This window comes from Daphnia carinata, chromosome 3 (genome assembly GCF_022539665.2).
Source record: "Daphnia carinata strain CSIRO-1 chromosome 3, CSIRO_AGI_Dcar_HiC_V3, whole genome shotgun sequence".
Taxonomy (NCBI): domain Eukaryota; kingdom Metazoa; phylum Arthropoda; class Branchiopoda; order Diplostraca; family Daphniidae; genus Daphnia; species Daphnia carinata.
Genome location: NC_081333.1, coordinates 9984558 through 9998950, shown reverse-complemented (window position 1 = coordinate 9998950; position 14393 = coordinate 9984558). Strand labels below are relative to the sequence as shown.

At 41.2% G+C, this 14393-nt stretch overlaps 2 protein-coding genes across 5 annotated transcripts; one reads left to right on the top strand and one right to left on the bottom strand.

Annotated features, from left to right (window-relative positions):
• Positions 1 to 213: 213 nt before the first annotated feature.
• Positions 214 to 1952, top strand: LOC130685206 (uncharacterized). Its single transcript, XM_059494796.1, has 5 exons — positions 214 to 1092; positions 1212 to 1297; positions 1367 to 1406; positions 1512 to 1731; positions 1798 to 1952. The coding sequence occupies exons 1-5, from the start codon at positions 814 to 816 to the stop codon at positions 1950 to 1952; spliced, it is 780 nt and encodes a 259-aa protein (XP_059350779.1). The 5' UTR covers positions 214 to 813.
• A 1809-nt stretch (positions 1953 to 3761) lies between these two features.
• Positions 3762 to 12959, bottom strand: LOC130685223 (alpha-actinin, sarcomeric). 4 transcript variants are annotated; one of them, XM_057508479.2, is made up of 18 exons: positions 12839 to 12959; positions 9272 to 9506; positions 9034 to 9208; positions 8762 to 8843; positions 8566 to 8647; positions 8241 to 8326; positions 7109 to 7201; positions 6814 to 7044; positions 6618 to 6694; positions 6324 to 6420; positions 6129 to 6253; positions 5885 to 6056; positions 5546 to 5782; positions 5252 to 5269; positions 4885 to 5073; positions 4582 to 4822; positions 4026 to 4285; positions 3762 to 3959 (listed from the first exon to the last, which is right to left on the bottom strand). In XM_057508479.2, exons 1-18 carry the CDS (start codon positions 12944 to 12946, stop codon positions 3765 to 3767), a joined length of 2703 nt encoding a protein of 900 aa, XP_057364462.1. In that variant the 5' UTR covers positions 12947 to 12959; the 3' UTR covers positions 3762 to 3764. The 4 variants fall into 4 exon arrangements, with proteins under 4 accessions (XP_057364462.1, XP_059350410.1, XP_057364463.1 ...); XM_059494427.1 differs by lacking the exon at positions 8241 to 8326 and adding an exon at positions 7592 to 7677; XM_057508480.2 differs by lacking the exon at positions 5252 to 5269.
• Between the last annotated feature and the right edge of the window lie 1434 nt (positions 12960 to 14393).

Genomic DNA, 14393 nt, shown 5'->3' with positions numbered 1-14393 from the left:
CCGTTGCCATGAGACTCCTCTCCACTGTATGACTATATGCCTCTTCTCAGTTGGCTGTAGCTCCTCCCATTTTCATTTCTTCCCTCTTCTTTTTTATGAATGAAACTGAAGGGGCTTTTTTTCTTCTTCTCGTCCGTTTACCCTCTTCCAATTTTCAACGACATCTAGCGAGTAGTTCTGGCAACTTAAAGGAGGATCGTATTTCACCCTAATGCCGGTTTTTTTTTCTTTTCAATCGCGAGGCCATTTGTCGGTCCCTCTCTCTGGTCCTCTTCCACATACTCGAGAACAACTTGTAGAAGTGATTTACTACGTGATAAATCCGTTGAATTAAAGATGCCGACAGTTACATAAGCATTAGTCGGCCTTGGTTTGAGACTTGAAACCTCTATTGCTGTTGATTCGAGGAGTGTCTCGAAACGGTTGGCTAACTGCCATCAATACCTTTCAAATGACATTGAAATCATGAGGCTTGTTTTATTTCTCAGAGCTATAATTAAAAATGCGGCATTTGTTTCCCCTTTTTTTATTATTATGTCGCCAATCGCAGGCGAAGTTTTTGTTTCAAATCCGGTAAAAGAATTAATAATACACAACATGGCGGCGAAAATGAGAAGATCGTCTGCATCGTTAAGACACATTTCTTCACGCTCGTGTTATTTGGGTTCACCACAACCCGCCATTCAAAGAGTTGGCTGTGAGTGGTCGTTCGTGAGTGGGTATCTGGTAACAAAAAATCTTTTGTTTTGTTTTTAACCCCTCGTTTTTTCCTTTTTTTTTCATCAAGTTCCAATCGTCGTTCGTAAACTTAAAATGGCGAGCCAGGCAGCCAGGCTACTGAGAAGCAAAGCAAAACCACAAGTTGTGACGGCAAGTACATCATCGTCAGCAGCAGCATCCGAAAATAATCCATCTGGTGCCGTTTCGCCCCTGCCCAGTCCTGTTTGCAACAACAACAACAACAACAACACGTTGGCGAGATGGCCCTTGTCCAAATATGCTAACTTGATCATCAGCAAAAAGCCGGGCGCTGGAACGTGGCACGAGAGAACGGCTGGAGACCCCCACGACATGTGGATTCAAATTACTCAAGTGAGATTTTATGGTGATCTTCCTATAGCCTTTTTTTAAATTCTTTTAATAACCATAACTTGTTTTTGTTTTTTAAATTTTCAATGCAACCATATTTGATTCTTTGGTATTCATTACAGCGCCATTACATTCAAATTGTCCACGATGATATGTTGCTCGAGTGCATCAACTTGACGGAAGCCCAAGGAACGTGGAGGGCAATTAAGTAACCAACTTTTCCAATCATTTGATCACTTTTAAATATTTCTGAAAAATTTGCATTCCATTTATTAAGACGTGGACCTAACATGCTGTTTTTCATTTCCAATACCAAGGTGAGTCTCGGGTTGTCAAATTTCCCAGCCCTTTTGTTTGTTTGTTTTTTTTCCTCGCTTTTGCTTGTTTTTAATAAATGATCATTGAATTCGGTCACGCACCAGGAAACTAGCCGCAAATTTCGTATTCGGTTTCTAGCCAACGACCAGGAAGAATCAACGGCTGTGGCTGACGCCTGCGCTTGTCACCTGTCCCGTTTTTTTACTTTACACGACGCCGATCGACAAGGTCAAAACGACGACCATCATGAACCTACATGCGCCATCTCGCTCCAACAATTGGCCGCAGCCGTTTTAGATCCTCAACATTCTAAATGGCCTTCAGGTAATTTGCATTCATCGATTATTGATTTCTAGCTAACTCAAAAACTGAACTTCTTTGACGCGTTAGATTATGCGGATATTGGTAATTCCCTTGAACTGGTACCGGACCTCGTCCGCAGCTGCCTAATGGATCCCAATTTCCCTAGTTTGGTGGAAGCCGTGGAACGGTCAATGAAGACGTTGATGAACTCTGACTGCGCTGCGGCCAAGGATGTAGAGTAAAAACCGTTTTATTTCACCATTCCATTTTTGAATTGAAATAAATTTTTGTTTTTTAATTTGTTTTAATGCGTTGATATATATAGAGAACGTGGAACACGAATTTTTTTTTCTTTTTTATATTTCTTCTCGTTTCTCTCCATGTGAACACCTGGCCATGTTTGCACGAAAATCAAAAATTAAAAAAAAAAAATATATAGATTTAATAAAAATTGAAGAAAAAATGGAAGGAGCGGGAGGATGCGGAGGTCATGAAAGTATTTGAACAAGGAAAGCAGCGTATGTATTTATTTAAATTAATCCAGGTTTCAGCTTTGTCCACGACAGCGAAACTATTGAAAGCAGAGAGGTGGAGGGGGGGAAAAAATAGCGCTTTTTCTTTTTTAGTAGGATATATCATTAGATATTATTAGAAGACTATAATATATCAGAAGAGAGAAAAAGAGAGTGGGAACGACCCGCCATTGTATTAACTGCAAATACCGATCTGCGTTAATGTTATCTCAATTATTATTTTCTTTTTAATTCTTTCTGAAAAAAAAAATCACACAGGAGGGTCACGTTGAGGTGACGAGTCTCAAAAGAATCATCAGGTTTAAAGCGCGGCAACTCCCCGAAAAAAAAAAAAAAATAGAAATAACAAGACATGGCTAAATATTTTCGGGGGTTAGGAGAAAGAGGACAAAGGACAAAAGATTTATTTCTTTTTTTTTTTTTGTTTGTTTGAAAGGTAAATCAGCAGCGTCAGGGGTTAGAACTAGACGAACAAAAAGACGACAAAAAAAGGTAAATGAATTTGTGTATAAAAATGAAAAAAAAAGCCACAAGTGACGTTTTTCCCTCGTAACGTCAAGACAAGTTCTAATACAATTGTCACGATGTTACTCCCCCACCCGATTGAAGAAGAACAAAAAGATTTCGGTGTGTGTGTGTGATAAACAGTTTGGCCACTTTTTTGCATCTCCTTTAAGTAAAATGTTTCCCTTTTTTTTTTTTAAATATTTGATTTTGCATGTTTTTCTTAAATGTGTGTGTGTGTGTATGTTTCTCTCCTTAGCAACGACTAGACTTTTGCCCTGGACGCGCTCACGCCCTTATTCTCTTCTAAAAAAGAAACTGGCCTACGTTTTAACCGCACGCAAACACAGCACACACACACACGAGGAGACAGAGCAGGGGGAAAAAAGAAGGAACCTAAAGTGAAGGTTAAGTCAATTAGGACACGGTACGTGTGTGTGTGTGCATTGGTGGGGGGTTGAAGAAGAAGGAGGGAGTTCCGGCGAGGGAGAGTCAACAGAAAAGAGGGAAATAAGAAGGAAAATAACAAAAGAAAAAAAAAAATTATAGAATAAATGGTTTTTAAGACTCAGAGCCAGTCGACGAAAGATATGTTAGCAGTAAAAAAAAAAAAAAAAAAAATAAAGTTAAAAAAAAAAACAAAGGCAGTGAGTTCTTTTTTCTCTTCTTTTCATTTTTTTTAAATATATGCATCGCCCTCGTATTTCTCTCTGTCGCTCGTTGTCTCCACACGCTAAACCGGTCGGCGATTGGTTCCTTCTGAATGTTTTTTGTTTTTAGTCTCGTAGGCTGAACAATGAAAAAAAAGTCTTTTTCCCGAGAGGACCCTATGACGTAGTTGGTAGGTATAATTATGGTAACACAAGAGTGGTGGTGGCGGCTGCGTTGTTGATATTCCGATTGCTAAACAAAGTTTGCCTCGTTGTTTCGTTTTTTCTCGTTCCGGTGGCTTCTAAATTCGTTTTCTCTTTTTCCTTCTTTCTTTTTTTTTAATTTCTTCTTCTTTTTTTCTTCTTTTTACAGATCAGATTCGCCGTAAAGCGCTGTGGAGAAGGACATGTAGTCCAACGCTCCAGGTGAACCGTCCGTGCCCTTGTACGGCTGCATGCGCTGGATGCAGTATTCGGCCTGGTCGGGTGGCAATTCACGACGCAACTCATCCGGCAAAATGAAAGGTTTGTCACCAGCCAAAATGCGGAACGAATCAATCACCTGTTGCAAAAAAAAAATGGCGGTCAATCACGAAAAGGAGGAAAATGAAATTTTGAGGTTGGAAACCTGTTCGGCCGTGTCCGAGTCGGTGGACTCTCGGGTCATAAAATCGAGGAAAGCGTCGAAAAGAACGTAGCCGCTGTTATTGGGATCAACGATGGCCATGATGCGTTGGAAGTCAATCTCGCCCTGCTTGTCCTTGCCCAGGGAATATCCCAAGCTGACCAGACATGACTTGTACTCATCGGGCTTCAGGTGACCGACGCGGTTCTTGTCAAAGTGGTTAAACGAGCTTCGGAATTCGTTCAACTGCTCCTGCGTGATACCTTAAAGCGAAAACATTGAAAAGGACTCGGGTCAGAACAAACTGGAACGAAGAAACATCGTATTCTACAACGCCCGCGTATTTAAAAAAGATTATGCAAGGGTTCAACGATCTTTTGCTTGTCTCGAGGTAAACATCCGCCCACACGAGTCAGCAATTTCTGCGACAATCCATTAAATTTATGGACTAAAAATGTTTTTTTTTTTTAAATACACACATTTTGGGTGATGAGCTGGTCAAAAGTTGGCGTTTCCGGCCGATAAAAAGGCGCAGAGTGCAACGTTTAGACTTTGATACCTTTAGAATCGCGCGTCAAAATCTGGTTTTCAACTTCGTTGATGTTGCGGTTGATGGAGGTGAGCAACTGCTCCCAGCCAACTCGCAGCGTCTCCATCGTGTATTGCGTGTAACGGTTTTCGAAGACCATCGATTCTTGGATGCCCTGGTTGAGCTTCTCCAACTCTTCCATGTGCGACTTGTAGGCGTAGACATTCTGCTCGTATTCCTTCAAACGCACCAACTGATCCTCCAAAGAGCCCTAGAAAAACATAAAATCAGTTAAGATCAAAGGCGAAGTCTTTCAAATGATGAACGACAGACCTGCATTCCCATAGCGATAGAGGCCACGGCGTCCATTTGACGCTCGATCCATGGTCCGACAGAGTTAGCCTTTTCGGCAAATTGGCGACGCATAAGCTCGTTGTTTTGCTGTTTACGCAACTCTTGTTGCAGAGTACCGTCCCTTTGCGGAACCAACTGACGGACTTCCGCCCACTTGGAAGTAATGTCCTATAAACGCACACCGCAAAATAAAGATTAAAATGAGAACAAAATCGAAATATAAGGAATAAAATAACTAAAAGGGGGAAAATTATAAGGAAGCAGAAGAACTAAGAGATGCACAAATAGCCACCCATAGGCCCTACACCAACAAGCAAAACACTTTTTTTTTTTTTTTTTTTTTTACCTTGGGTGATGATTCATCCTTTTTTTTAAATAACGGGGATTTGCAGCAAACAAAATAAGAGAATATTTGTTTCAAGAAAATTAGTTAGTTTGGGTCGCACACACACACACACACACAAAATGTTCAAATCAATTGACCCAGTTTAAAAAGCGTCATTTCAAGCGTTGGTAATAAAACAATAATTTCATGTTTTAACAAAGACATTAGAATTTGTTATCGATATACCGAATTGTCAGTTCATTTTTAATGAGGAGATTTTAAAAAAATATATATTTTGCTAGAAGGCCATTTTACCTTGGCCGTAAGACTGGTGTACGGGTTATCCAAGCCGCCGGGGATGCTGTGCTGCTTGGCAATCGATTCAACTTGTTGAACCAAACCAACAATTGATTGGTATTCTTTGTCGGCCTCACCAAGAGTGGCTTTGAACTGTTCATGGGCATCGAGCAAGCCCTGGATTTCTTCCATCGTGTGAACGATGAACATATCCACCAAATCCTCGCGTGCTCCATCCAACCAGTTGTTGAAAGGCTACCATCGCGAACATTGTTTTAAAATCAAACAAAAAAAGACATACGATAAGCTTTGACAAAGAAGAAGCCTTAAAATAAGGATGATTCTTTCTTTGTTTACCGCGGCCCTCTTGGCAAACTCCAAATGAAGTTGATCAATCTTTTCGAGCACTCGTTCGGCCTCCTCCAAAGCTTGGCGACGCGACTGGGTCAGCGATCCTAACCGATCCCACTGGTCGCAAATAAGCTGACAGCGGGCGTTAACCGTGGCCGTGTCGTGATAATCCAGCGCACTGAAACAAACAATAAAAAAACAAACGTTTTTTAACGAAAATTAATGGACCATCGAGGGGGATTGAAAATACTTGAGCTCTTGCGCGATGGCAGCAATTTGCTCGACGCGATCCTGGTGAGCAGCCAAGTCGCTTTCGAAGGCTTCGTGCTTCTTCTTCAGAGCCTTCAGTTCCGGCAAGCGGCACGAGCGGAAATCCTGTAACAAATGAAAACGAAAAGAATGGACTTGTAACGTAACATAAATCAATTCAATGTGAATGTTATACCTGAGAGGAAAGCATCTCTTCCTTGCCTTGAGTCCATCCCTGATGGATATCGGATTTGTGCTTGAACTTCTGGGCCAAATGGTCCAAACGTTCCAGTCTGAAAAAACGAAAAAAAAAAAATTTGAATTTTTTGTAGCCACAAAAGAAAAAGATAATTGGCAAATTCGAGAACTTCTGACAATTGAGCCGCACGTGACTGTGACGGTGCTAGGCCAGCGCACTTTGTCCGCGAGAAAGTTAGTTAGCTGGAGGGCACGTACGTCATAAGAGAGTCAAGCGGTTAGGTGTTTTTACCTCATCATTTCAGAGAGGAGCCACTCCTCAAATGATTTCTCGCATCCTTCCAAACCTTTCCAAGCATTGGCGATATCCTAAACACACACACACACAAAAAAAACTAACTGTTAAAATAGAGTTTCAATTTAAAAAGGTGTAAAGTTCCATGGCACAGAGTACCGCAAAGGCGTCACATTCGTGAGTGTGTACTTACCGAAACCATTTTGCCTTCGGTGGGCATGTAAGCAGGTCGATTGGACAAACGCAACTTGGTCTGCAGCGTGTTGAAGTTGGTCTCCAACTTGGCCTTCTGTTCAACACGGGGAGGCTTGTGCTTGCGGCGGTATTGTCGGTACTCGTCCAATTTCTTCTGCACGCCGGCCAACGAATTGTCCGTTTGACGGGACTCGAGCCACGGCAGAGTTCGTTTGATCCATTCCAGAAGCTACAAACAATAATTTAAATGAATTCATTTTCGCCCCACTGATAGAAATATAATCTAAACTTACGTCGCTGGCCAGACGCTCATATTCTTCCATGAGGCGCTCATTCTCCTGGTTAACCTTGAGCACTTTGCAGATGCGATTAGCTGCGGTTTCCGCCTGTCAAATAATAAGAGTATAAAGTGACATCGTTATTCCGTTAACGAGACCGTGCGCGAGGAAGGTCTCGGTGACGCACACTCTTTCTAGACACGAAGGGGAAAAAAATAAAAAAGAAGACGGCACATGTCATGCACAGTCGCTCGCACGGAACCGACGTGAACAACGCAAAAGCAAACAATAGATATAACCCATGCACTTTTTAACGGTATCATCTGGCCGAAAATTCCTCAAACTGAAAAATTGTCGTGTCCACATCAAGGACTTTTGTTCTTTAACATGTTTTTCTTCTAAACAAAATGCGCCGATAATTTTGTTGTGTGTTCAAAAATAAAATATAAAAATATGGACATCGGTTACGGTCAGTCGGGAATGGAGAGCCAAATTTACCTTAATTTTGCCGGCAAAGCAATGATAATAAGAAGACACGTAGGTCATGATGGCACGCTCGTCAGGCATTGCGGAATTGCACAGGTCTAGATTTGTCATTTGTTTAAAATTAACATCCCAATTTTTTTTTGTTTTGTTTTTTTGAGATTTGGGTTTGTTTTTAAACGGGTAAAGATGGTAGTTGGGTCAGTTTGGTATTAAATGTTTTGCGGGACGAACGGGCATGCGCACCAGGCATCAACAGTGAATACATAGAAAGGAGAGAAAAAACGATAAAGCATTCTGATTAGTATAGTCACCTTTCGTAATCCATCATCTCAGCTAAACGTTTGCATACGCACAAAATGGGAAATAAAAGTACGTAAAAAATGGTTATCAATTGTTTTAGTTCGAACTGTCGTTACATGTCATGCTGATGTTAATTCAAGACAACTGCTTTTAGTTCCAGTCAAAGCTCTCTTTATAAGGCCCGATTGGATCCAATAGTGTGAAAGAGAGAGAAATGTTAATTGAATTTTTCTTAAAAGCTCGTCTCTCTTTCTCCACATACGTTTGCGTCTATTTATGTCAGCCCAAAAAAAAAAAAGGGGGTGTTTTTCATGCCACGATCTGAGGTAGCATTTTTTTTTTTTTTGTTCCAGGTTCTAACCTGCTGGGCACCCTGGAAGGCGTGGTAGTAGCACGAAACGTACGTCATGATTGCACGCTCATCCGGCTTGGGGGTGTTGATCATATCTGTTTTTTTCATTCGAGAGACTTATGTTTTCGTATATATACTTTTTAAAGATAAGGAAAAAAAAACTATGTGCGCAAACATTGCGTTTCGTTGATATCCTAATCTCTCAGTACCAGAAAAATTCATAACTTCAACGATAATTCCAAACACCTTATTTTTTTTTTTTTTTTTTTTACTGGTCGTTATTGCATCAATTTTCAAACGGTTCCACGATTTTTAGAGTTTTATCTTTTTTTACCTTCAGGGTCCAACATGCGGGGGATGTCCAGATACTTCTCAGCCACATCAAAAGCCAAGTTAAGATTTTCCAAAGGATTATCCTAATAAAAAGAAAAAAATGTCGTCACTGACGAGACTAAAAATAGCTAGAAATACCACCAAATAAAAAAAGGGGGGGGGGGGGGGGGGGGCAATTAGAATTGACAAGGGCGTACCTTGGACAGCTGGTTATAGTTGGGTATTAGATCGGGACGGTGGCGGTGAATCAAGGCACAGAAGGCAAGGCCATCCTTGAAGCTGCATCATTTCCGACAACAACCGAAAATAAAAAAAGAAAGGGAAAAGAGCGGAAACGTTATGTCTTGAAACATAACGGTTCATTGAACAAAAACTCGTTAGACCAAACGCCGTTTCGTACGGTCCGTAGCCAATTCACGGTATAGTTGTGTTTTTAAAAAAAAAAAAGCTCGTTATGATGAACGAATACCTAAGGTGGAAGTTTTGGACGTTGACGTTCTTGTAGGGCGCCGTCTTGCGCTGGCACCAAAGCAAGAGGCCCTCTTTGGCCGTCATCTCCTCGACGGAAATGTCTTGGATGGCGAAACGCAAAATGATGGTCCAAATCATGCCCAAAGTCATCTTGGTGTTGCCGTCAACGATTTCTGTTAAATAAAAATTAAACATATGAGATGTCTGTGTGATATTTACGGATAAGCAAAACGTACCTTCAGCTCCGATGGAAACGAGCTTGACGCCTTTGCTGGCGATGAAATCCAGCGCCTTGTTGACGTTGGCGATCTTGTGGAAACGCATTTTGCCTCGGTCGGGTTTGGGCAACGTTTCACCGGAGATCACCTCCAGCAAGAGCATCAACTTGAGACCGTTGCGGAAATCATCTTCGATGTTTTCGATTCCAGTGCCGGCTTTACGAAGGTGAGAATTGCACCAAGCTGTAAATGTCTGAAAATAAAATTTAAAAAAAAAAAGCCAATCATTATTTATATTTTTATTTTGGGTGATGGTCCGTTCACGAGTCTCCGCTTATAGACTGTTCCAGTATACACAAGTGCAGTCGTTTAGAAAACACTATAAACAAAAGTAAACAAAATAATAATATAAAAAAAATATTCAAAAACACAACGAACATTTAAAAAAAAAAAAAAAGAGGCCTGTCAAAACAAACGTCTCACGAGTTGATCGTCGTAGAATAAAAAAAAAACGAGAACAAGAGAATATATTTTTTTTTTGTTTTTAGTCGCCGGCGAAACGTGACGGCCGTTGGAGAGCAATCAAGAAAAAAAAAAGCAACACAAGATTGTCTTTTTCGAAAGAGGAGGGAGAGCCTCGGGTTCTAAAAAACACAAAGCGTGAAGTTACCATCTGGCCGGTCTTCTACCACAGTCCCATCTCTGAAGTATAACGTATTTAAATGCGCTAAGCAAAGACGTAATCTCTTTTACCTTAGGCACTCTGTGCCACTAAAGTCTCGCCATTTGTTATATTCCGACGGTGTACGCACACATTTGGTTTTCTCTTTCTTGTTTAAATACAAACCTCGTTATGGATAAAAACATACGCACGCAGAAAATGAATTTTCTTATTCGTTGCTTTTCGTGATCATCTTTCCGGTCGAAACCGCATCTGAGAACCCGATACTTGGGGGCTTCATCTAAGAGCAAGATTCATTCATTCCTTCCAGACAAACCCCAACACGTTTTTTTTTGTTCGTTTTCTTTTGTGCTCATCGAAACCGCACACGGCCATATCTTTCTTTTTCTCATTAACAGATGATGGAGATTCCATCAGCCAGATACGTATTCTTTTGTTGTTTTGGAAAAGATAAATAAGTACAACAGAGTACGCGCTACTTGATGAGGAAAACGAGTCTCGTTCGAAAATAGAGTTACCGCTCCCGCACCACGTCTGCTCTGTGTAGAGGAAGAAGCTATTTTCGTGTAGTCCCGAAAATTTTCTCAGTCCACTCCCCGACCTGTGCGCAAAAGCATAAAAAGAAGGGCTCCTTCTTAAAAAAAAAAAAAAATAAAATCTTTTTCTTCTTGTTGTTACGAGTATATGGAGGAGAACGGAGAGCCATTTCTAAGAATAGTATTCGTGGGGTCCGAAACCGGAACACCATTTTCACGACAAATCTTTCGCCAGTTTGCCGCATCGTCCAGCGGTGACGTCATATACGCCTTTGTCTGACCCCCATTCTCATGTTATTATCCTATTATACGGCTATTGGCGAAAACGTTTGTCAAAAAATAATTCCATAAACTATATAACCATAATTTTTTTTTTATTCTTCAAATTGGATAGCGACCGTGTGGCCACCAGGTAACGACCCGATTCGAAACCGTCTTTTAAATTCAACATATGTGGGGAGGGATGCACGTGTTAAGGCCAAGGCAACAAGTATTTGAGACGTAATCATGGAAGGACTCACATCAGTGGAACGATTTTCTGTTCGTCACAGTCCGACGGATGTGAATCACCCCCACCCCCCCAATCTACGCAATCAAAAATTATTCTACTACTACTAGCCTTGATTCCGGCAAACCATCCCAAACTGAGTGTCACCAACTGGTTCTCGGCAATGAGGTCGACCACCATGAAAAAATACTACCTCTTTCAACCGGTATTTTTTTTTTTTACATTTTTCATTTATTCGTCATTGTCTTTTCGCTAGAGAGGCTATGGCGAAAGAATGGGAAATTGCTATCGACGTGATGAGCATGTTAAAAGCTTCTTTATAACTAGGACAGGTTTCATAAAAAAACGAGGAAGAAAAACTGCCCCCTATTGGTCAATAAAGCGACATATGGAGGAAAGCGGCCGATCCAGGAAGTGTTTTGTGACATACAAAATAAATAAAACATCTGTTTATATATCAATAAGAGAACAAATCAATCACCACATTCCTTTTTTTTTTGCTCTGTCTAGCCCTTGAAAAAAACCACAGTGGTACTGTTCGATCCGGTTAAGCAATGAATACAAGAAATCGATTAAAGAATGTGGGTGAAAACTGCCACTTGCAAAGAAGGAAATTAAGTATTCAAGGTCTAGAAAAAAGCGTCGCGAAATGTTATGACATTCATCGTTCGGGAGCGGCCGAAAGTAAATCGGGAGTAAGTAAAAAGCACAGGGAGCAAAAGAAGTGTCAGCAACCTGAGCTAAATCTGGGCTAAGTTTAAACACACTGTCCGTGAGAGAGCGCGCGCGCCAAGAGCGGGATTTTCTTGAGAGAGAGAGAGAGAGAGAGAGAGCAGGCGCTCCGGAAAACGGCGGCTCTAGCCCCTTCTTTGGGCACCGGTTCTTTTCTGATTTCAAAGGCGTCGGGAGGAGGGATTGGGGGTGGGGAGGGAAAAAAAAAGGGGTGCGGGTTGGCCTTTTAAACTGTCTGCTTTCGGACGGTTAAAATTCTGTGTAACACGAAACCGCTTCAATGATGCACGACCCGGAATTTTTGTATTATTTAATTGAATATCTAAAAAAAAAAAAAAAGGAACAAAAATCTGTAGGTGTTTGTCGGGAATGAACAAACACCGGAACTTGCAAGAAGAACGCCTACGAAACGAAAAACATCCTTGTTGAATCAGGTGAAAACGCTCACATGTTTTTTGTTGTTTTTTTTTTTCAAAAATATTCCCTTCCCCCTCTTTTTTTGTAAATTGTTTATCTTCTTAAATGAACTGGGTCAAACTGTATCGGAAGTGTTGACAAAATTCATAGGAAGTTGGAATTTGCCAGACTTGGATAGCAGGAAATGACGACCGTTGCACCATTGCGTCCAAATGGCAAGCCGAGTATGCGGGGAGAGTGTGTCGGTGGAAAAACAAACATCTATTTTTGTTCCATAGCCCGGCACGGAGGTATTATATGCTGGGAAATGTTGCACGATCATATTGAGTTGGTTCCTACCGTTGTATTTTGTTTTTCCTACCGTGTGTTGTCTATCCCCGTAAATGAAGCTCTAAAAAGACTCCACCACCATTTTCCCCTTGTTTTGTTTTTTATTTCCTCCCTTTTTTAACCTAACGGACAAATAACTTCTGGTCACATTGCCACAACTGGAGGGAATGCAACCAGGCAAACATTTATATGTCTGTGAAAAAATCTGGGGGAAAAAAAAGCTGGCGGTTTCATGATCGTAAACACACTATAGGACGAACGGTCGCAGTGTCATTGATACAAACAAAAAAACACAGCCATTTGCTATTATTCTAATGTAAAGCTATTGTCAAGAAAACTACAATAGAATATTTGAACGCTTTGTTTTGTTTGTTCTTTACCTTTCGTTGTTGTTTCTCCCAAGCCGGATCGAGTAATCCCTCTCTCTCCCATTCTTCCTCTTGCTCCATATAGTCGCCGTTGTTCATCATGGTCGTCATTTCGACCATCTTGCTCGAAACAGAACAGTAACTTTTTTCGTCTTCAATAAAGGGCTGGATGCCTCTCGAAAGATTGAGCTATTTCCAAATCACACGACGTTGGGCCCTCACTCCGTTTGGATGATGATGCTGAGACTTGAGAGTTGTTGGTGTCTCCCCTTTTTTGCAACGAAAAGTTTGGCGTCAGTATTCGTTAACAAACAACCAAACAAACGCTTTGCTTAAAGAAAAAAATGTGTAACAAGATGGATTGTGTGAGGCCTTACTAGGCGACTGTGAAGAGAGAATCGCTTTAACCAGATATTCGTTTTTTTCACCGGTGAGAACAAGATCGACGGCTGCAAACCGGGCCTCGACTGGCTTCCTCCTGCTTCTCCCCGTCTGCAACGATCGAGTTGTACATCGTTGCCACGCCAAATTCAGACGACGGACAATCTCGGCACTTACTACCGCCGCCTCATGTTAGGCAAGGCGCAGAATACCCCCAACCCATTTTAGTTTGAAATCTAATGCCAGCCATGTTTTTTTTTCGTTTTTTTGTTTTTTGTTTTGTTCTTTGTTTATTTTTTGTCTATTCGTTTATTATTTTCGTTTTTTTAATTCTTTGAATATTTCTCCATTTTTGTACTAGTGGAGGAGTGCTACCTCAATTCTCGTTATACATGTGGCCCACACAGCAGCAGACGTCGTTTAATCACCTTGACGTTTTCTTGTACCCTTCTTTTCTCGCTGGATATTTGGACTGCAGAGACGTCGCGACGAAGCAGCCTGTCCAACCGTATCGTTCGACTCTGGCCAGGCATTTTCTCGGGAAATGCTTCTGCTTGCCAATTTCAACTCTTCGTCGACTTATTTTCGTGCCACAGTACCGGTCGTATGGTAAACTGCATGCTCTTCCATGTTAATACATCGCCTACAGACGGTTTCATGTATCGTTGTGGGGCGGTCAAGGAACTAGAAACGGCACATCTATTCCCACGGATGATAATGCCCTTATGTTTCCGCCTTTTTGCTGCCATGGTTACTAACTTCTCTTTCTCGATTGCCATGTATCCAAAGCAATTACGTTATTTTATGCAATTATTTAAAATGTGTTCACTGTCATGAGCTTAAAGTGCAGCCCCTCGTGCCGTGGAATGCACGATAACCAGTAAACCAAATACAATTTTGGTGCAGCTTTATCAACCACAAAGTACAGATAAGAGAGGAACGTAGGATCCTCCGTCTGGGCCATTTAAGTAGCTTAAGCTTTTCAATCAAGATAGTAGAAGTTTATCGTTCTACGCTTAAGACGTCTTGCATAAATATTAAATTATAATTTGGTAATGCTTGCATGCCACACATACCTCCTCTAAATGAGAAAAGCTTTCATTAGTTCTACGCCAATTGAATTCGTTCGCGTTCCTCTTACTTCCTATCTATTCTAAATCGGGTGGGATGACTTCACCTCTGCACA

Coding starts and splice junctions, on each gene's coding strand:
- LOC130685206 (XM_059494796.1), top strand. CDS start 814: ATGGCGAGCCAGGCAGCCAGGCTACTGAGAAGCAAAGCAAAACCACAA. Junction 1,298..1,366: donor GGAACGTGGAGGGCAATTAA/GTAACCAACTTT, acceptor CCATTTATTAAG/ACGTGGACCTAACATGCTGT. Junction 1,407..1,511: donor TTTTCATTTCCAATACCAAG/GTGAGTCTCGGG, acceptor GTCACGCACCAG/GAAACTAGCCGCAAATTTCG.
- LOC130685223 (XM_057508479.2), bottom strand. CDS start 12,946: ATGGTCGAAATGACGACCATGATGAACAACGGCGACTATATGGAGCAA. Junction 9,209..9,271: donor CGTTTCCATCGGAGCTGAAG/GTACGTTTTGCT, acceptor TTTATTTAACAG/AAATCGTTGACGGCAACACC. Junction 8,844..9,033: donor GTCCAAAACTTCCACCTTAG/GTATTCGTTCAT, acceptor GAAATGATGCAG/CTTCAAGGATGGCCTTGCCT.